The sequence below is a fragment of the Martes martes genome (assembly GCF_963455335.1).
Source record: "Martes martes genome assembly, chromosome: 3".
Lineage (NCBI taxonomy): Eukaryota > Metazoa > Chordata > Mammalia > Carnivora > Mustelidae > Martes > Martes martes.
Window position 1 is genome coordinate 172,905,820 of NC_137890.1, and position 21,908 is coordinate 172,927,727.

The 21,908-nt window shown below is 35.2% G+C and overlaps 1 protein-coding gene across 1 annotated transcript in view; it reads left to right on the forward strand.

Moving 5' to 3' along the window:
- IKZF2 (IKAROS family zinc finger 2) overlaps positions 1 to 14,027 on the forward strand; it is a 144,580-nt gene extending 130,553 nt beyond the window's left edge. The window contains exons 7-8 of the mRNA XM_080799527.1: positions 7,089 to 7,232; positions 13,000 to 14,027. Coding sequence (XP_080655653.1) covers positions 7,089 to 7,232; positions 13,000 to 13,721 — 866 coding nt within the window. The 3' untranslated portion in view covers positions 13,722 to 14,027. The remainder of the gene's footprint in view (positions 1 to 7,088; positions 7,233 to 12,999) is intronic.
- Positions 14,028 to 21,908: the final 7,881 nt, after the last annotated feature.

Below are 21,908 nucleotides of genomic sequence, written 5' to 3' on the forward strand. Positions count from 1 at the left end.
AAAAGATTTAGCCAGTATCAAATGATATAATTGGAGAACTCTATAGTCATTTTCAAAATATAAATGTCTATTTAGCAACTTACAGACAGCTCAAGGATTATTCGTGGGTTTGGTTTTGTTTTACATGCTGTGAAACTGTGTTTATTGGGCAGCAAGTAATTATTTGTTTTTGAGTTGGGAATTTAAAATGTTTATTTTGTTACCCTGAATAATTGAAGCATTTCTTCTTAAGGGTAGTTTATATAATCTAAAGAACTATTTTAATTCTGCTTGTTGTTGTGAATGAGTCCTGTGTTTTTATATTATCATTATTAACTAACATTTTTGGAAAACCTGTCTGCGTTTTATGTCTTAGTAAATTTGACATTGCAACTTGCATTACCTCGGCTAATGAGGTTAGCATTGGATCCAGAGCAGGGAATTTAAAATGGTGGGTTTAGGAGTCCAGCAAACCTGGCCTGGCTGGGTGGCATCTGTGTCACAGACTTGGTGTAAGAACTAAATGTGATTGGATATGCAATAAGTACCCCAAAAATGGTTCTTTTCACTCTTACATTTCCGGGCATTAGCTGTGAAGAAATGTTAAATGTTCCATGCCCTATAAAATAGTGTTACTTAAGAGCAGCATTAACTTAGGCATTTGAGGTTTCATTTGCCGTTTCTGTTTAAATTGTCGTTTTTAGAGGTGGCTTGAGGCAGGAGAACTGATAGAGGCTTCAGGGCATGCCAAAATTTTCTAAAGACACCTTGTGGTGGTACTACTATTTTTTTCCATATAATGTTTCTCTCCTTGCCGTTTTGACATTTGATTGGATTATTAATTCTATTAATTCCTTTTCTATTGAGATTTTTATGAAACTCAGTGAAAAGTGTGTTGCATGCACATCTGAATAAAAAACAGAGTCTCTTCTAAAAGACTTTATGTTGTTATAGGGTGGTAAAGTGTACATAAATAGTCAACATTGAACTCTGTGTTGGCAAATTAACCAGTTATAGAATAAGTGCTGACGAAAAATTAAGCAGGTCCGTTTGGGGTGGGGGGACTTGTAACCAGCCGTAGCATCAACACTCACTTCCCAGATTGCTTAGCTCGTAATAATTAGAAGTCCTTTATAGGTTGCTCTAAAACTGAAACAAAATGGGGAAAGTGGGAAAGACACTCAGGTACTGGGTAGAGCAGTGGACAAAGCCAAAGATACGTGTATGGGAAGGGAGGGAGGAGAAGATAGGTTTTGGTATCATTTATAGACCCAAATATTTGTTATTCAATATTGGATATAGTTTTAACCACATAAGTTTATATTAATATCATTTCATGCTGTACTTCTTTGGGCATGTGGTAATAATAATTTGAGATTATCTTTAATCTTTTTCTTCTGTTAACATTCTTAATGCAGGATTGGATGTATGGGGTAGGAATTGATAAATGCCATAAGAGGGAAAAAAATATGGGCAAAACACTCCTAGAGTTTATCATTAACCTTGTCTCAGATACATAGCGTGGCATGTGTCTCATTTTAAAGACAGTTACAGTGAAATTCGTATTTATCCCCTTCCCTCTCTTACTATCCTGCTGTATCTTGTCTATTTTTTTATCTTTTTTTTTAGTGGTAGAGGTGGGGTTTGCCATCATTGTCGTTGCCATTAGCTCCTTGAAATTAATTATTATTCTTTATTGTTTCATTTATATCTGACGTAGTTATGTCTCCTAGCCTTTCTTTCCTAAAACATGTTCTTCCCCATGTTGACTCTTCTAGGGAAGGGGATGTCTGAGTTCAAAGAGATGTTCTTTCACTGCATTCAGGAAACATTTATTGAAGGCTTGCTGTGTGCCCATTTCTGCAAAACATTCTGGGGGTATAAAGATAAATGGACATAATTTCTTTCTTACATTTATAGTATGGTAGGAAATATGTACTTTAAAGGAAGATGGATAAAATAAAGACGTGTACACACTTCTAGAGGAGCACAAATGCAGAGCTGACCTAACTCTGTCTGGAGAAATCAAGGAAAGCTTCTTACATGCAGTGCTTGATTCACACATGAGGTTGAGAAAAAAAATCGTACAAATTAGATTCGCAGAGAATGTATGTTCCAGGCAGAGCAGTTGCCACAGGCTAACACTTGGAGGTATAAAAGAACATTAACAGGTTCCTGAACATCGAACATAGTTGGAGTTAAAGAAGTGGTAGGAAATGACACTGACATAATTGGTTGTAATGCAAAAATGGACTCTTTTATGTTAATCCAATGTTTGAATTCCACTGAGGTAATCTGATTTGTGTCTTATAAGGAAAAATGTCACCAGTGTAGAATATAGGAGAGGTGCCTGACTGACGTGTGAGGAGAGAGACTGGAAGTGAGAATGCTAAGGAAAAGATGAAAAGGCAATAGCAGGAGAGGAGAACAGGGTGAAATGCTTAAGACATATTTTAGGAGGTAGATTTAAAAGTTTTGAGTTTGAGGGAAAAGGAGAAAATTCGTGTCTTGTGGTTTTGGAAATAAAGATAATAATAATGAATTTTATGACAGATTACCTTACTTGAAAATTATCTTTATGCTCATTTTCAAGTCTGTTTAGCTTGAAGAAAAAAACTTTAAACATCAAAGTATATAATTAGTTTTTTCCCCCTTGCCAGAAGAGAACAATGAAAACATGAACCAAAAGATAGCTAGCTTTAAAGCAAGAACATATATTCTTAAGTTTATGCTTTTAATTATTTGAGAAAGGGAAGCTCTTTATTGCAGTTTAGGGAACATTGTTAAGAACCTGTAAACTTCTTCAACTTGTTTTCATTGGGTAACATTATTTCCTTCATGAAGTCATTCAGTAAAAATATATTGAATATTATATTTGTTTTACATCATAAAAAGTACTAGAGACACAAATAAAATACAATCCCTACCCTAAGGTACTTACCAACCACTGGAAGAAATAAACCAGTAAACCAACAGAACACTGTCTGACAAGCTTTATAGGGGCATATAGGATAGATGTCCAAATCAGACTCTGGGTGTCCAAGAGGAATTCCTGGGGAAAGTTATGTTTGAGTGGAGTTTTGACAGGCAAGAAGGCAGCTAAATAAATGGGAGAGTCCTTTATGCAGAGAGAACAGCATGTGTGAAAAAATAGAAGCCTAAAGAGCATGGTGAGTTAAGGACCTACAAGTAACCAGTAGAATTAGAGCACAGGTTGTAAGGGCAAAAGAAATTAGAAGGTGATAAGATCAGAGAAATAGTCTGAGAACAGAATATCAAAGGCCAGTTGTGCCAAGCAAAGAATTTTGTACTTTACCCTAAAAAGTAATTGTGGATTAACATTTAATTGCTAGAAATATAGGACATCAATCAGAAGAGTCAAGACAAAAGCAAGTAGATCATTGCAACAATCTCCTGATTGGTCAATAGTCTGGAATATATAGTTAAAAATTGAGAACTGAAGATGTAGAACCTAAAATACAAAGTACCTCCATGTGTGTCCATGAAGAGGAGGTGGTAGAGAGAAGGGAAAGGAGACCGGGTGAAAGGAAGAAACCTAGCATTTGCCGCAGGTGTTTAGCATGGATGACCAGGTAGATAATGGTGCCATTCAAGAAGGTGGTGATTAGGAAAACAGGAGAACATTTGGGATGGGAAACAGAGATTTCAGGTTTTGAACACATTATCTTTTAGGGACCTGTGAGAGACTGAACTGCCAAGTGAAACTGTCTGAGAGGAAGTTGAATATATAGATCTCAAGTTTTCAAGAGAGGTCTGGGTAGGAAATATATATTTGGGAGCCATCATTATATAGGTGGTAGCCTGAAGTGATACGTTTTCTAAAGTCATATGGGTAACTATAGAGTGAAACATCTAGAAGACCAACAACATAACAACATACCAGGAAGAAAAAAAAGACAAAAAAAAGGAAAGAAAAGAAAACAGAGCCATGAAGATGAGTAAGAGCAGAGAATGAGAGAATGGGAAGTGATTTCAGAAGCCAAAGCAAGCAAGTATTTGCACCATCGGATGTTGTCAATAAAATAAGAGAACTGAATTTGTTTTATATATAATTTGGCAACATGGAGAAAATGTATGACAGTGTAGAAGACTTCCATTATTTTTGCCTGCCCTACATACCTTCCTTCTTCTTTTGATAACAAAGTTTCCATTTTCCTTTAGAGAACTGTCTAAAGAATTGCATGAAGCCATGTCAGAACTGTCAGCCTAGGTTCCCTGCCCTCTCTTGTCCAGAAGGTGGACATATGACCTATAATCCAGGTCCCTCAGCCTCTGTCTTCTTGGATTTTGAATTTTCAGGGGACTGTTTGGTACAAATAGCTATGTTGGGAACACTCTTAGATGCTTCTGTCTTTAAGATTTTTCAATGTGATGAGATAATGAAATAGTACAAATATGAAATTATTTGTATCTTGGTTATAACATCAAAAGTAAGGTCAAGGAGGATATCTGGTTATCAAGTTTGCTCTAACAAGTAAGATTAGTTTATTAGTGTTTTCTTAGCCTAGATAAATCTCTATATGTGATTGTTGCCTTATTGAGTTAACTTAAGAACTTGTTTTGGGTTTCAAGCCCAAACACTATACCCAGATCCTTGAAAGAAAAAAAAAAAAAATCAGATTAATTATGTAATTGAGAAAATGTACCAGATCTTTTCCCAATGGGAGACCTTAAAAATATATAGAACTTGTTTATGAAAAGTCAGCACTCAAATTATGCCTACAAAAGAATAGTGTAACATAATGATTAAGGGCCCAGACTCTAGAGCCCAGCCACCTAAGTTAAACTCATATAGTCCCTACTAAAAAGATGTAAACCCCAAGGAATCTCTGAGGTTTTGTTGCCCCATCAGTAAAATGGAGATGATACTTATCTCGAGGGGGTTATTGAAAAGATGAAATGAATTATTAAATCCAGTCTTAGAACAGTAGTTAGCACATAGTATATATCAGTTATTATTATTATTGTTGCTGATATGGTAGAAACAGGATCAATATTTGATATGTGAAAGGCTGATATAAAATAGAAGACAGACCAGAGCTCTGACAAAGTCATTGTTTTCAGTTCACATGAGCTTCATTGAACTTGGGACAAGTCATCTGAATTGAGGTGGATGTGGTGTGGGACAGTTCGCACACCCAGGTTTCGTTTTGAGTGTTAAATGTGTGCAAATATGAAAATTCAAGGTTAGACTTAGAGCAAAACTGCCAAGTTTTAGACTACTCATTTCAAAACTAATTAATATATTCAATTTGGGGGCAAACCCCGTTAACCAGTTTTGCTGTTTTTCTAGCAAAATTTACAACAACAAATCTTTTTTTCTTTCCTTCTTTCATTTTGGATCCTAGTTTGTGACATATTTTCATCTTCAGTCCATATATGGCCTGTTTTTTAGCTTTATAGTTATATTTAATAATGTAGTAAGTGCCTATAAATTCACCACCCGAAACAAAAGTTAAGATTCTGATAATCTGTATCTAATTAATGTTTCCTAACCATATCCATTCTCCACTGCCATTACATCCTCCTGACCACCCTTGTTTGAATTTTTTGGTCAGCCTTTCTTTACTTTTCTTTTTAAGTTCTTGTTTTTATTTTAGTTGTTGCTGAAAGAGAACATAATGTTTTATGTAATATCTTGGAATATATATTTTTCCACTTGATAATATCATGGATTATGTCAGCACAGAAAATGACCTGAATGTTTCCTTACTTCCAATATAAATCCAGTAATTGCGGCATCCCTTGTCAATCGTAGCCATATCTTACAGACATTGAAGAGTAGATTTTTCTTTCCTATCCACTGGACTATACTAGGTTAACCCAAAACTTAGATTGAGTATCAATTGCTTTAAACATGTCCAAATTAGGAAAACATTTTTCTGTTGCCATTTTTCATTTCTTCAAAATCAGCGACCTGTATTGGTTATTAAGTAGGTCACCTGAATTGTGCACTGGATTTTCTTAACTTTCCTCTCCTGCTTTCTCATTTTATTTTAGTGTCCGTCCTTATACATGAGAATGTATTGTTTTTCATGTAGTAGAACTATCCTTTACAAATGAAAGGAGCAGAATAAATCATTTTACAGTATATGCAGAGCAAGTAAAGGTAGTCTAAGATATGAAACCTTTAGGCTCCCAAACAGTACTGGCACAGGTACAATTTAGAGGAAGCAACCATAATCAAGAATAAGTTATGGTCTTTCCTGTGAACATTGGCTTCTGTCATTGATCTCATCTGTATCTGTACCCTTAAACATAAGTTCTTTGTCTGTACTATAAATGTCCATCTCTTATGTCAGTATCTCTGAGCTCATCTGTTAGCCCACAGCAACTTAGACAAATGGGATGAAGAGAGAGCAGCTCTGGAGAGTTTACGCCAAGTGAATTAGAGCAGTTGTTTAGTGAGCAAATATGCCAGTTTGGAAATGGAATTTTCTTATCCTGCTGAAGAGCTCTGTTTAAAATAAATTACAGTCATAAAGCGGCCACTTGTGTAGACATGCTCAGAATTGTGCTGCTTTGTGCAGGAGGCTGCTTTGTGCAGGTATTTATCTGCTGCCAATAGGGCTAAAAGCTCACTCAGCTCATCAATAGGAAATCTGCTACAGGAAAATACATGGGAGAAAAAAAAAAAACTGGTTAAATATCGTGCTGTTACTCCGTGTGTCTGTTTAAGCTTTCCTGCAAAATAAAGTTGACTTACTTAAATTGGTTTAGAAAAATAAACTCCAGAAGCCTTGAAAATAGTGCAGTCTTAAAGTGGTATTGATTTTAATCAATGTTGAAAACACTTTCAGAGGAGTAAGATGAGAAACAAGATGAACATGTTTGCCACCAATAGTGGCCAACAGTTTATGTCATTGATCTGAGAGTGACTCAGATAAAAACAAATCGTGTGTGTGTGTGTGTGTGTGTGTGTGTGTGTAAAATTAGAGCGTGTACTTTAACACTAAAGATGATTCTTTCTACTTTCATTCAAGCACATTAGCTTATGTTTAACACATATCGAGTGGCATATCCAGCTTTGTATCTCTTAAAGTGTTGAAGAAATTATCAGATTGCATCTTTTGTATGGTTTTACGTAGTACCTCCTATGGAAGATTGTAAGGAACAAGAGCCTATCATGGACAACAATATTTCTCTGGTGCCTTTTGAGAGACCTGCTGTCATAGAGAAGCTCACAGGGAATATGGGAAAACGTAAAAGCTCCACTCCACAAAAGTTTGTGGGTAAGCATTACAAATGATTTTACTTCTTAAAAGGTGGTTTTAATGGGCAGAAGTAGGTCCCCATGTATTAGAAACATAGATGGTATATTTCAGCTCAAGAGATAAATAGCCATTTCTTTTGCCCATTATTCATGTCTACTTTACACTGTTCTGTGGGTACCATACTTACACACACACACACACACACACACACACACCCTTAGGTATATGGGCCTAGGAAATAAAAGAAAGACTGATAGAAGTTGATATCTCAAAATGAAATTATATAGAAAGTATAGTAGTATATAAAATGAAATGTTCATTTATTTACAAAATAAAAATACTTAAGGAAAATGATGTTGCCTAGAAGGCAGTTTTGTAATCTCTTTTCCAGTTTGCATTAGTGCCAGGTCTTTAAACTCTTTTCTTTACATGATATTAATGCTTTCTCTGTTTGATCTGGAATTAAGAGAAATCTTTTCCCCCCAAAATTCTGCATTAGAAAAACAATGCTGCAGCCCACATTCAAGAGCTTTCATATTTGGATCTTTGTTTTCATCCAGCCTATGGTTTTGAAACAAAAAGATTAAAAATATGATGTACTTAGACTTTTCTTTTTCACTTCCAAGTCCTTATTTTTAATAACGCTCAGAGTTGGCATTGTTCTGTATGCTTTAAGTCATAAAGTGTCTCTAAGGATGCAAAAAGCATCCAAGCTTTTTAAGAATGTCTAAAAATAGTGATTCTATATAAAGAATTGCCATTAATTATATATGTAATATATCTATTCTTACAGACTTTATATAGGGTAAAAATTAGAAGAGAAAGATTTTCAAATAGATTCTCACATTCTAGTGTCAAAGAGTACTGCGGAACATCCTGCTGTGGGTTGAGTGGTGAATGGGAGACAGTATTCTCTTTGGTTATTTCAGGGAGGGAAGGCTAATAAAATTCTTTTACTTCAATAATCACTTAGAGATTTCCTTCCAATCTAAAACTGAAGAACTGACAAATCATCAAAATATCATTTTAAGACAAGCTGGAGAGATTTACTGACAGAGCTCATTGGAAAAAAAAAAAAAAAAAAAAAAAGGCTAGAGACCAGCCCTAAGGAATCACAGTTGATCCTAGGTCAATTTAAAGCTCCTCCAGGAATACTCAAACGACTGCCTTGGGCCCCAAGTAACTTTTCTTTCTGTCTTTCTCCCTTCCTTTTTATAAATAACTATTTTTTAATTGCCATTTCATTGGTTTTATAAACTGATCAATTTGATGGATGTCCATTAAAATGCCTATATCCCAACTAGACACTAGTATCGTTGGAAAAATATGCCTTTACGTCTTCTGAATCTATTTAGTTCTGCTCTTTGAAATATTTCTGTTTCCTATGACTTAGAGATACTAGTCCCAATTTGATTTGATCATATTCCTTAGAAAAGAGGGACAGATTCTTTTTAAATTACATTTTGATTTTTAAAAAATTTCTAAAAAAAGAAGTAATAAAATAACATTAGATTTGTTATTAGGAATTTAATGGTATTTTTTATTTGGATTATCCTTTCTAACAAAATATAAAAACAATCACACGCTGTCTCTGTGATCTTTTTAATAAATTCCTTTTACCATGTTCCTCAGTTAAATACTATTCTTTGACCTTACCAAGCCTTCCAGACCAACAATCCATGTACTTTCTGCATATCTTTTTGCATCCTCCTTTCTTTTTCGTATCCAGCTTAGATTCCATGGTTAATCACTTTTACCACTCTCTTGACAATATTCTTGACTCTCTTATTTTGTTGCCTTTCTATCACCTTCTCTTGGTGAAATTCCACTCTCTGGTGAGAAGAGGAGCATCTTTTCCCATATCTATAAGGCTGCTAGTACTTGTGGAGAAAATCCCACAGCCTTACAAATTGGTGTCACACTTAAATCAATGACTAAGTAATCTCCAGTATCACTTGTTCCATCCAGATGTGTAGCAGTCCTCCTTTAATCCATCCTACAACAGTCCTCTCTCCTACTCAACCCTGGGGCCATTTCAGCATTTCTTCATTCTCCACAAACATTGTATCTTACTCCTTGATGGTATTATATCTCAGCTTACAGGGAGTAAATCAGTCAAAATAGTTTCAGTATAATATCACTGATCTGATAAAGATTATGTGTATTTATATGAATACTTTTTTTCTTCTTTGTTTCAATAAAAGAAGTATCCCTCTTTCTAATTAGGGTTCATTCCTCTTCTTGTGCTCTGGAATTCTATCCCAGCCCCCCAAATATCTTACATTATTATTCCTTTTTCTCACTTGTATTTTCAACCTCTTCCCTCTCTTGGCGTTTTCCTTTTTGTATTTAATACAATAAATTCTCATCATTAAAAAAAAAAAATCTTCCCTAAAACTCAAGTCTCCTTCTAGCTACTACCTACTTTTTCCTTCTCTTCAAAAATGGGAGTTGTTGAAAGAGTTCTCTCTCTATGCTTGCTTTCCATAATTTCTTTCTTTCTACTCATTCCCCAGTATATGCAACCTGGCTTTCTTCGTCATTAAGGTCACCAGTAGCCTCTATAGTGCCAAGTGCAGTGGACCCTTTTTAGACCATCTTACACAACTCCTAGAGAGCATTTGCCACTCTTGAATAATTACTTCCTTTTGAAACACTTTTTTTTCCTTGGTATCTGTGACATTGATCTCCTTGCATTTCTTCCAGCTTCTTTGCTCCTTCTCAGTCTTCGTTATGAATTTGCCCTTAACAGCTATGCAAATGGAGCAAAGGTACTAATGGAGGCCTCCATTCTTGTGCCTCAGTATTTTAATACTTTAAATCAAGCTGAAAAACTATTGTGTCCTACCCTTCCTAACTTGGAAGATTGAGTTCAAATAAATATAGAATCCTTAGAGTTCCACACCAGACCTTGACAGCATGAGCAGAACCACCGCCTAACCTGCAGCCAGGCCTCTCTCTTAGACCTACTTCTGGTTATGTCCAGTACTGAAAGGGGGGCCTCATGCACATGTATATAGACTTCTCAGCCTGCGCATTCTAGTTCTTCTCACGTTGGACCCCACATGCAGCACATAAAGAGTAGTGTGTTGGCCACTCCTCAGACCTAAGTGTACGGATACCAGCAGCACAAATTGGTGCTCTGGAGGAGAGACTCTGTGACAAGGACTGTGCTTACCCTTCGTGCAAGCTCAGTGCCATTTGAGCAAGGAATTCTGGGGTCATGGGTATCTAGGGTATATGGTCTAGGGAGTCCTCTCCAGATGGGCACATTCCCTTGGCTGTATACATTTCTCATTCCATGAGGAGCAAAAAAACTCTGTAAACATGGGGCCCAGTGCAAGAATCCAACTTGCCTTGGTCTGGGCAGGCATTAGAAGTCTTGGTGTTCTTCCAGGTTCTATTTTTGACCTCTTCTTCACACTTTACCTATGCCTGGGTTATATCTTCTATTCTTATGGCTTCAGAAGTCACTTATCTACATCTCAAGCAGAGGTCTCTCTCCGAAATTTGAGACTATATTTTAGTAGTTACTGCACCATGACTGTTACTCAGTCTTTCCCAGTGTGAACTCATCATCTTTTCTATCTCATTGCCATCCACTAAGTTTCCTAGGCCAGAAAATTGGGCTCCATGTTTAACTTCTTTCTCTTTGCATTTTCTAGGTCTAGATAATCACCAAGCCCTAGAAACTATATTTTCTGAATGCCTCTCCATTCCATCCAATTTTCTCCATTTCCACTGTCAGTATACTCATTCAGGTCACCATGATCTTTATGGCAATAACTTCCTTAACCATCTCAACAAATAAATGCCTAATCAACTCACTTCCCTGTTTAACCCTTTTAATCCTTATTGCCCTTGGGTAAAATTCAAATTCCTTAGCTGTTGAATAAGCCCCTTTATTATCTTTTCCATCTTTCTCATCTATTTCCACTCTCAGCTATATGGTGAGATGTAAGTAATCCCTTGACAAGTCATGCCCTCTTGCTTCTGAGCCTTCCTACCAGCAGCTCCACCCCTACATTCCTTTAGTTGGCTATTATTTGTCATCACGTTCTTATCTCTAATGCCACTTTCTTCAAGAAGTCTTCTTTCACTCCCCTAGTTGTGTATTCCTTTTATTTGACCTCATAGCATATGTCACACTGTATTAATAATGAACCCTAAATTGCTGTCACTCCCTCTAAACTGAGCTTAGAGAATTTAGGTTAGATTTGTCTAGCTCACCTTTTAAACTCTTAACATTGTGATATCTTAAATTGAATGCCATGAGATAAGGTCTCATCATTTTTTTGCTTCCATTTTCATTACTCTGATCATTTCCCTTATCTTACTTTGGGGACCTCGCTTCAAACCTGAAATTAATGCTAGCTATCTGAAAGTGTTTTTCCAGAATACACTTCTGTGGATCAACATTTTTTTTTTATCAACATTACAAATTAGGCCTCCATCTATGACATACTAAACATTTGTAAGAAGTCCACATATATTTTTAAGAAGTCTTTATCTGTGAGCTTTACCTATTAACACAACAAGCAATTAGTAGGAGACCACATTTAGTGACAGAATTTTAAAAAGATAAAATATGCTGTCCAAAGCTGGCAGTATTTAAAAGAGAAAAATTAAAATTACTTCTGCTTTATGCACAGAACTCTTCATGGTTAATCTTGAAGTAAAGTATAAATTAGTTGAAGTAAATATTAAAGGGAAAACTACAAAAATCCTTCAGTCAAGATAAAGTATTGAAAATTAATAATGGGTGTACATTCCAGCACCATTGCCCATATATCTGAATAAAGAAGGGGTGGTATAAAAATGTTGCATTCTAAAAAAAAAAAAAAAAAAAAAAAAGATGAATTCTCCATTTCAAGAAGCAAAACAACAAAACGTAGTATTTTCCAAGTTTATAAATAATCTATTTTTGGAAATAACTCCTATATGTATACAGTCCTAAATTTCATTTAATTTATCAAACAATACAACTTTTTTTGAGAGAGAGAGAGAGAGAGCAGGTGCAAACATAGGCAGATGGGAGGGGGTAGAGGCACTGGGAAAGAGACGGGGAGTCTTAAGCAGGCTCCATGCCCAGCACAGAGCCCCACCTGGGGCTCTATCTTATGACCCTGAGATCATGACTTGAGCCAAAAAGTCAGACACTTAACCAACTGAGCCACCCAGGCGCCCCCAAACAATACATCTTTTAACAGTATTTTAATGGTGATAGTTTTTTTAATTCTCCAGGGTGACATATATTGGCTCTATAATTTTTTTTTTTCCTAACATAGCCACCAAATCAACCAAATTAACCCAATATAACAGTGAGGTGACAGATGTTACAAGCAGATCACTCTCGCTTTTGTGATCTTTGTGGCTTGGTCACCGATGTCTAAAATATGCAAAACAGGAATAGTTTCTGACTTATTTTCACCTGGTATTTCTTTTTCCACCTATAGTCACTGAGCTGTAGACAAGTGGAAATTTTAATTGAGAATGAAAATAAGATAACGCAGTCAATCAGACCTTTCAGGCTAGATGCATTTTCATGATGGCATTAAAACAAGTGCAAATGGCTTGTGAAATTCTTATTACTAATCCTCTTTGCAGGTTGAGAGTATTTGTGAGTCTCAGCAGAATTAAAGAGCCCAAATGCTTGATCTAAAGAATAAGATTATCATATTACAGAAAATGGAGACGATTAACTTTATACACTTATGTTTTAATCCAGTCACTAATTTTGTTGTATTTTGTTTGTTTTTTACTTTTCTCGCCCTCCTCCTTTCAGGGGAAAAGCTCATGCGATTCAGCTACCCAGACATTCACTTTGATATGAACTTAACATATGAGAAGGAGGCTGAGCTAATGCAGTCTCATATGATGGACCAAGCCATCAACAATGCAATCACCTACCTTGGAGCTGAGGCCCTTCACCCACTGATGCAGCACCCGCCGAGCACAATCGCTGAGGTGGCCCCAGTTATAAGCTCAGCTTATTCTCAGGTCTATCATCCAAATAGGATAGAAAGACCCATTAGCAGGGAAACCTCCGATAGTCATGAAAACAACATGGATGGTCCTCTCTCCCTCATCAGACCAAAGAGTCGACCCCAGGAAAGAGAGGCCTCTCCCAGCAATAGCTGCCTGGATTCTACTGACTCAGAAAGCAGCCATGATGACCACCAGTCCTACCAAGGAAACCCTGCCTTAAATCCCAAGAGGAAACAAAGCCCAGCTTACATGAAGGAGGATGTCAAGGCTTTGGATACCAAGGCTCCTAAGGGCTCTCTGAAGGACATCTACAAGGTCTTCAATGGGGAAGGAGAACAGATTAGGGCCTTCAAATGTGAGCACTGCCGAGTCCTTTTCCTAGACCATGTCATGTACACCATTCACATGGGTTGCCATGGCTACCGGGACCCACTGGAATGCAACATCTGTGGCTACAGAAGCCAGGACCGTTACGAGTTTTCATCACACATCGTTCGAGGGGAGCACACATTCCACTAGGCCTTTTCATTCCAAAGGGGACCCCTATGAAGTAACGAACTGCACATGAAGAAATACTGCACTTACAATCCCACCTTCCCTCAGATGTTGACATACCTTTTTTTTTTTTTTAATATTATTACTGTCATTAATTCTTACTTTGTGGACGCAGTGTCGTTTGCTCTGCCTAATTACAATAAGGAAGAAACAGAGGAGAGAAGGGACAAAGGATATTGTTTCTTGATAAGTTGGCTTGTTTATTTTGTGGGAATTTAAGAGCAGTTCCATTTCTGCCATGCATAAATATAAGGTATATCATGCTTTGAGAAAAAAATCACTTGATTCATATAGATTCACCTGAGAGATTCTAAGTTGCCACTGATGTTGAGGATTATGATTGAAGGCAGGAAAGTTTAGAGTTTCTGGGTAGAACTTTTGCAGTTTAAAGTGGTATAAGTAATTTTACTCTTCAAGGAAGAATTTTGTTTCAAAATGTAAACTTTTTTTCCCCCCTCTATAGATCATGGAACACAAACACATTGTTACTTTCAGTGATAACTCCTTGGATGAGTTGTTGTGGGTTCTATGTTTACTTCCCCAATGGAATTTATAATACGATATGTTATACACTGTACCATATAGGAAAACTTTTGAACTACAGGTAGTTAAGGACACCTACAATACATCTGAGGTCCTATGATCTTATTTTTCTAAACTTAAGCACTGTTTTCCATAGTTTTGATGACTGGCATTTTATAGACACCCTGGCAGCCTTACTTTTAACACCTTTAATGAATAGAATTTTTATCTAGTTTTAAGAATAACATATGGTCTAAGAGTGGCTAAGAGGCAGTCAGTAGTTTCCAGAAAGGACCTCTACTTTTCATAAATTTGTTTGGGAAGTTTTCTTTTAAAGTCGTAATGTGATGGCAGCATAGTATGCGTGTTTGTTTCTAAAAGTATGCTTACGATCGTCACTTTATCAGCATTTAATCAGTGTTAACCAGTCAGCAGAAAAATATAATTAGGCTAACAGTAGGGGGAAAAAAACCCACTCAGAAATCCCTTTTCTGGTATGTCTCTTTTCACGGGTTTTTTCAAGCTGTGACCACCCAGTGTTCTATCCATAATCCATCATCTTTTACTATTTGAGTAGAAGATCATAAAAATCTTGCTATAGGTTTTTGCTTTCCAAATCTTGGAGCAATTACTAATTCTACCTGAATGTGGTAACTTGAACCCCATAAGGTCGTGGAACTAGGGCTATTTATTCTAGTATTTCTTCAATAATAATATTTACCACTTTTGGTGCAAAGAAAAGGGAACTTCTTTGTAACCTGTACATTAGACTACAGATAAACAAAAAACAAAACTTATTTTTACCCTTCTTGGAGTCTAGAAGGTAATCTAACCTCCAAGTGAAAGTCACCATGTCCTGCACATTTTTCTGTCTTGAAAACATTCAACTATGTGTAAGTCCTTGTCAGAAAGGAATCTCAATCCCTTAGTAAAAATTTTCTCTTCTTTTAATCCATACATATGTTGCCATTTTTCATGTGCAAATTTTTTATTTCATTTATAAGGGTGCTGTTTTTTTCTCTGCAGTCCAACAGCATTAGAGGGGAAAAACCAAATGCGATTGAGTCATTTGGATCAAGTCACACTTGGATGCAGAACTTGCTGCTTGTGTTGAGGGAGGACAGGCCTGTCCATGACTGGATTATTTGTTAGCCATTTATGAATACTGATTCTGTTAAGCAGTAACTGATAACTGCTCTAACAACAACAACAACAACAAAAATCATTAAATAGGATGCTGAAACTGTAATACAGATGATGTGAGAACTAGCAAGGTTAGAGACCTATGGACAGAGAAGCAAATCTGACCCCAGTACTGACTGTTCTTTTCTCATTTATCATCTGCTGATTTAAGCGACTTCTAAGCACTAACACAGCTAGAGCTAGGCAAAAATGATTACAACTCAGCTCTCCTTTACTGGCCCCTCTTGTAATTATTTTTGGAGAAATATCCAAACTGTTCCTTTAAATCAAAGAGAATGTACCAAAACAGAGACATGAAATGTTTTAAATAGAATGTCACCTTTTTTTTTTTTTTTCCCTACGTGCTTTGGTACATTGTGAACATACAGTATATCCAAAGGTAAAGCATGTTTTTGAGACTCCCTTACTGCCCCTACCCTAACCACTCAAAAAGATTGGGATTTCATTTTTTTTTTTTCCTTTTTGGAGGAAGGTAAATAACTTAAGGTTACTGATTTTGTGTTTTACTGCAATTTAAGGAAGCATTTGGATGGCAGATAATATGTTCATCACTTTGGCTATGTGTGGATTCTGCTGGCATCATCTAGGAATTTTCTTCCTGTTCACTGTTTGTTCTTTTCAGTGTATGAACTACCATGTACCTTACTGCCCTGGGATGAAGCTGAATTTTAGGTGGACCTAAAGAGTTGTCTAATACCCCGTGAAGACCATACTAATGTACTCTCCTTTTCTCATTTCACCTCTTTGGAAATCTCTTTTACTGAAGGGACTTAATATTGTTGAGAGTGTATTTGCTACAAGTGGATACTTATACTTTCTTAACTTCACAATATGAGGAACAGAAAGAGGTAAAGATGGCTCAGGGACAAATGAGGACGAGGTCAATTGACGAGGTCAATTCAAATGTGCAGGTTAGAAAGAATTTTTGTGGGCACAGTGCTTTCTGGGAAACTCTGAATGGCTATATTTGCATGCCTCCTTCACAAAAGGAAATATGCAAGTTGTTAGGGCCTAAAAATAAATATGAGAGTCAGACACCAAATAAATCAAGTTTTACATAACAGTTATATGCCCAGTTTATTTAGGTGAGATTTCACATTACCAGAGTATTTGAGGGGCATGAAAATGGGTTAGACTGTCTTTTCTAGTTTGGCAAAAATTCAGAAATTCATCACATTGCTTTGCCCTAATTTTGCCCAGAAATTTATCTCCAGCTCCTGTTGGAGATGTGTGCTGCCTCTCTCTAACAGTGGTCAATCACTTTTAAAAAGCCATCCTAATCTGGCTTTCTAGAACCGTGAAAATGACCAATAAGCAGATTGGAAGAGATTTCAAGTCGTTAAAACATTCCGTTGAGAATTTTCTGGTGGGACAAAATGGGAGAATGAGAAACTGGGATTTGGATTTGGCTACAAAGTAGGGTATGTCTTTCCCACATACATAAAACCAATTGTATATGTGCAACAGTGTATGTTTGTACATACATACACACTCTTTTAAAATGAAAAGGAGCAATTAGTGACCACATGTGTTGCAAAAGCACATAAAGAGTTAAAATTATAATACCTGAGCAATTTATGAAATTTACCAGATTGTATTAACAAATATTAAAGAAGTTATTAGTGTGTCTTTAGGACTAGTTCAACTATTAAACTTAAACCTTGGGTCTTTACAGTCTATTTCCAGAAGAAATCAAAATACACAAAAAGATCTTTAAGCTGATTTGGTGTAACTTCCAAAGTGAAAGAAACACAAATAACTTTTGAATAGGAAGATACAGAAAAGAAAAATGATTAATTTTACTTGTTAGCAAATGGAGAAAGACCAGAATATTTTAATGAGCTTGATGTTGTTTTTACTTACAGTTATTGTGTACCAGTTCTACACCTCACAAAACTATGAAGTCTTTATATGTTATAAAGGTTTTACAAAATACACGTTAGTGAAAGCATTTAGATGAACATTATGTTTTACTTATTCTCCAAATGTTATTTCATCCTGTCTCCAAAATGATTCCGTAAAGTAGAAAAAGAACAGAAAAGACTACAAAAATACAAACAAAAATCTGCGTGTCCCTAGTGTCAAGACAGAACTTGGATTATAAGAGGTACTGGCTACATTATTTTTTTTTTTTACTTTGAAAAGTTCGTTTTACAAAAAGGGATATGTTACATATGTGGTCATCTTTAGTTATATTTTATATATTATTTTAGTAAGTACTATCTGTATGGGGTTGTCAAAAAAAAAAAAAATTCCCCAAACGCAAAAGAAAAAAAGAGTAGGGGTGAAATTGAAGTTTGTATATATGAGAGTTATCTTAGAAATGTTTTTAAACCTCCAGTTTCTGCAAAATAATTAAAATATACAGTAACTGGTATCTTAAGATCCTGACTTTAATGTATTAAATACTTATAAAATTTCTTTATATTGGTGCCTTTTTAAAATGCATTGAGAGAGTGTTGGTTAGCTGTTGTAGTGCTACAAACACTTTTATTATGTATTTTTAAAAACCACTTAAATTTGAGTACTATAGAATACATCTTTGTGTTCTTAGGGCAAAACTATTAGAGGAATTTCCAATACAGAGAATTTCAGCTCATCTGTTTAAAATAAAAGGAAACTTTGAAACAAGATTTTAATCTTACTAGTTTGATAGTATTTCTGAATACCGTTACAAGATCACATAGGTAAAATATGGCATAGAGGGAAATTTCAGCTGTGAATTGCATTATGATATGTGGTTTTTGTTTGTTTGTTTGTTTGTTTGTTTGTTTTTAAGGAAGAATAGTTTCTAGTATCACACAAGGCTTTATTAGTGGAATTTTTGGTCAATAAAATACAGTATTGTTTTAGAATTTCATTTACAGACTAGTGTTGTACTAGTCTGAGAACCTCTGTCTCCTAATGTTAATGTTTTATCAAAAATGTAAAGAAGCAGGTAATTAATTCTCCTTGAACAAAACAAAACTGAACAGTCATATCACATTGCTATTCTCCAAAGCATAATCTCAAATGGTTTCCTGCCATGATTGTGTATTACTTGCAATGGATGTGTTAGGATATGACAGCTTTTTAAAAAAAAACAAAAACAAGCTGCTTGTTATACAAAGCAAATGTCATATGACCAAGAAGCTGTGATATGCTAGTGTTTCTTTTTATCATAGTGTATTGCTAGGCCAAATAATGACACCTTGAATATTTTTACATTTATTGCAGAAACCTAAAATTTTGGGATTTCCATAAAGTTTTTACGTAACATTATATTTCTAGCTTCTTAGTTTTTTCTTGCTGTACTGTAAGTTTGTGGATATTTTTCACATGCACTCTTAGAAATAAGTTCCTAATTCTGTTTGTGGGGTTTTTCTCCCATAACATTGCATTTGTATATTTTCTGTATAAATTTGTTGTGAATTAACCTTTACCCCATACAGAGAGTGGTACGTGAATGACTAGTTTTCTAAGATGTCCTTTTTATTGTGAATAAAATATAAAATTTAGAGGCCCTCTGCTAAGCCACATAAAATATAGCATGTAATTTCATAAAGGTACAGATAAGCCAGTTTGCAGTTAACCGGGCCCTTCAAATTACCTCAAGTGACACACAGTAAGAAAAGCTTCTCAAACGGGTGGAGGTCACTAGATCCCCTACTATGCACTTATCAAGATTCTACTTAATTTACTGGAAATGGATTTTTAAAAAATGAATACACTGTAACAAGGGAAGGACTCTGGGTTTTGGTTTTTGGTTGTTTTATTATTTTGTGTGCGTTTTTTTAAGTAGTTCAATTTCTGAAACTGTGATAAAACATTTCGAGTGTCAAGCACTGTCAGATTTTGAACATGTTACACTTCCTCTTCTGTGTAACGAAATTCTTTGTTAGCTCTTAAATTTTTGTCTCCTCCCTGTACCCTCCCTCTTTTGTCCCCCCTGTCTGCATCGCCTCCATCACTGCCTCTGGACATCTCTGCCTCTCTTTCCCCCATTAGTGTGAAGTTTAGGTTAACTCTTCTGATTCATCGGTCTCTTAAGTCTTAACATTTTTTTGTGTGATTTTGTTGGCTGTATAATTTGCTGACATATTTTTATACTCAAGTGTAGTTTTATATTAAAAAGAGAAGTAGTTGGATTAAAAATAGTAAGGTATATAACCCTTGTGCTACTTTCACTTTCAAATATTGGGTACCTAAAATAGGACTTCAGAGATTATGTCATCATAATATGGTATGTTTGCCTTCCTTTTTTGTTGAGTTTTCCTTCTAAAATGTATGAGAGATTAAACAGTTTTTTGCAAGAATTTAGAAAGATGTTAAAAGTCTAAAGCAAAAAGTCTTAACTATCTCCCAGTTGGGAGAAAATGCTTTAACATTACTATAATAATATTCCAGGTTTGGAGGGGGCTCTCCAGGCTTCATATTTGCTCTTAATAGTTGGATCTTTTAGACCATGTGTTATTTGCAATCCCACAATGATTGCTTCTGCTATTTAGTTCAAAAGTTATTTTTCTTTCTGTACAAGTGCAATACTTTCCTTGAAGTCTTAAAAACTATGTTTTTTTTTTTTTTTAACTAACCTATTCTTTCTTTAGTTAATGACAAAAGAAACCCTTGAAAATCATGGTATGTTAGTTAAAGGACACAACAGGTAAAGGAAAAAAAAAAAAGAACAAAAAGAAAGAACAAAACACTCCATAGTCAAAAGATTAGAGAATGTTGAAACCACTAGTCTAATCTTATGGTGTCTATATTTAGGCTAAATTTTCATTGGAATTGGTAATCTTTTGCCTGAGAAATGTGTCCTAAAGTTGAAAAAGTTGCAATTTTTAAAGATTTAATTTCCTTCTTACCCTTGCCCGGTGTTTTAAATTAAGAACCTAATACTTTTTATTTCATTTTCCTTCTTTTGGAAATGAACCTTAAAATAAAAGCAAAGCACTTAGCTCAATTTTAAACACCTATCACCTACTGAAGACAATTTTTAAGAAATATTTGGAGCACTGTTTTCATACAAATTTAAGTAAGAAGTATTTTTCGTATCATACATATTTATATGTAGAATGCTGGTTTTCTTTTTTTATACCTGTGTCCCTGTAGTAAAACTGCTGTATTGTAAATACATGTTTTGTTAAAAAATAACATTTCTTTGGCATTTCTTTTAAAGGCAGTTACTGCATTTGTATAGTATGTGTCTTGGCCATTTTAGATTTTTTTCTTTAACAATACCAAAGGTAATTAGACTACTTTAAAAACTAATTGCTTGACAGTTTCTAGGATATTTTGAGTTTTAGAAGCAAAAGAAAAAAAAATAGGTCAAACCAGTAAACCTCATTTTTTTTCAAACTAATAATTTGGGAAAATAAAAATTGTTTAAAAAAAGAAATATATATAAATATATATGTAAAATTAAAATTCCAGACCTTGTATGTCAGGTTTGCTCAGTGTAATGTAGTTTTTTTAAGGCTCAAATACAATACCTCAGAAAATGAGGTTTACTATGGAGATATTGAAACAGTCTTTGCAGCTGTGTGAGAAGTCACTCTGCTATATTACCAATTTGGAGACCTCTGCTAAACAGTTTTATCACTGCAGACTAAAATGTGGACTTGTATTTTCTTGTTTTTAATGCACACACATACATGTTCTGTGCATGTATGTGGGTACTGTGTATACGTGTATGAGTGTTGTATATGCATGTGTGAGTGTGTGTCTGTATGTGTGTACAACTAAAGAAGCTGCAGAAACTTTGTAATACTTTGTGAAAAGGATTATATTATAAAGGTTTGTACTGTCTGAGTGCACAGCTACTGGAATAAATTTAGGGAATCTCAGGAACAAGCATATAATTTGTCCAAGATTTATTTCTTCTCAGAAGTGTAAGTGCAGTTTTTAATTCTGTATATTATTTAATATTTTACCAATAAAATAAACTTCTGACATAAAAAGTTTGCTATAAAAACTTTCTGGTGAAAATTCTGTACACAAACACATCTTCCAAATACAGAAGATTAAATTTTAATAATATCAGGCTTAAGCTGTCCTTGTGTATACACGTCATACTGCCTGACCCAGAGATATGGATGCATTTGAGATCAGGAAACCCCATTGTTACTATGTAGTCCCCCAGAGCAGAGTAGAAAGTATTCCATGATTTGTTAAGGATGGCATCTCTTTACTCTTCCAACAGTTTTCATATATATCTTATTTTACCCTTAAATCTAAGAAGTATGTATGTCTGAGACTATCCTTTATTTATAGAAGAAACCTAAGGGCAGAAGGTGGTTGCTCCAAAGTACACAGTAAATTATGCAAGCAGTTCAACCAATGGTTCAATAACCATATTGCAAACCAACATTTCTTAGGAGTCAGACCAAGATTAAATAAGGATTAAGGCATAGACAAAATGGCAAAAATGTCAATGTCTGTTCTGCT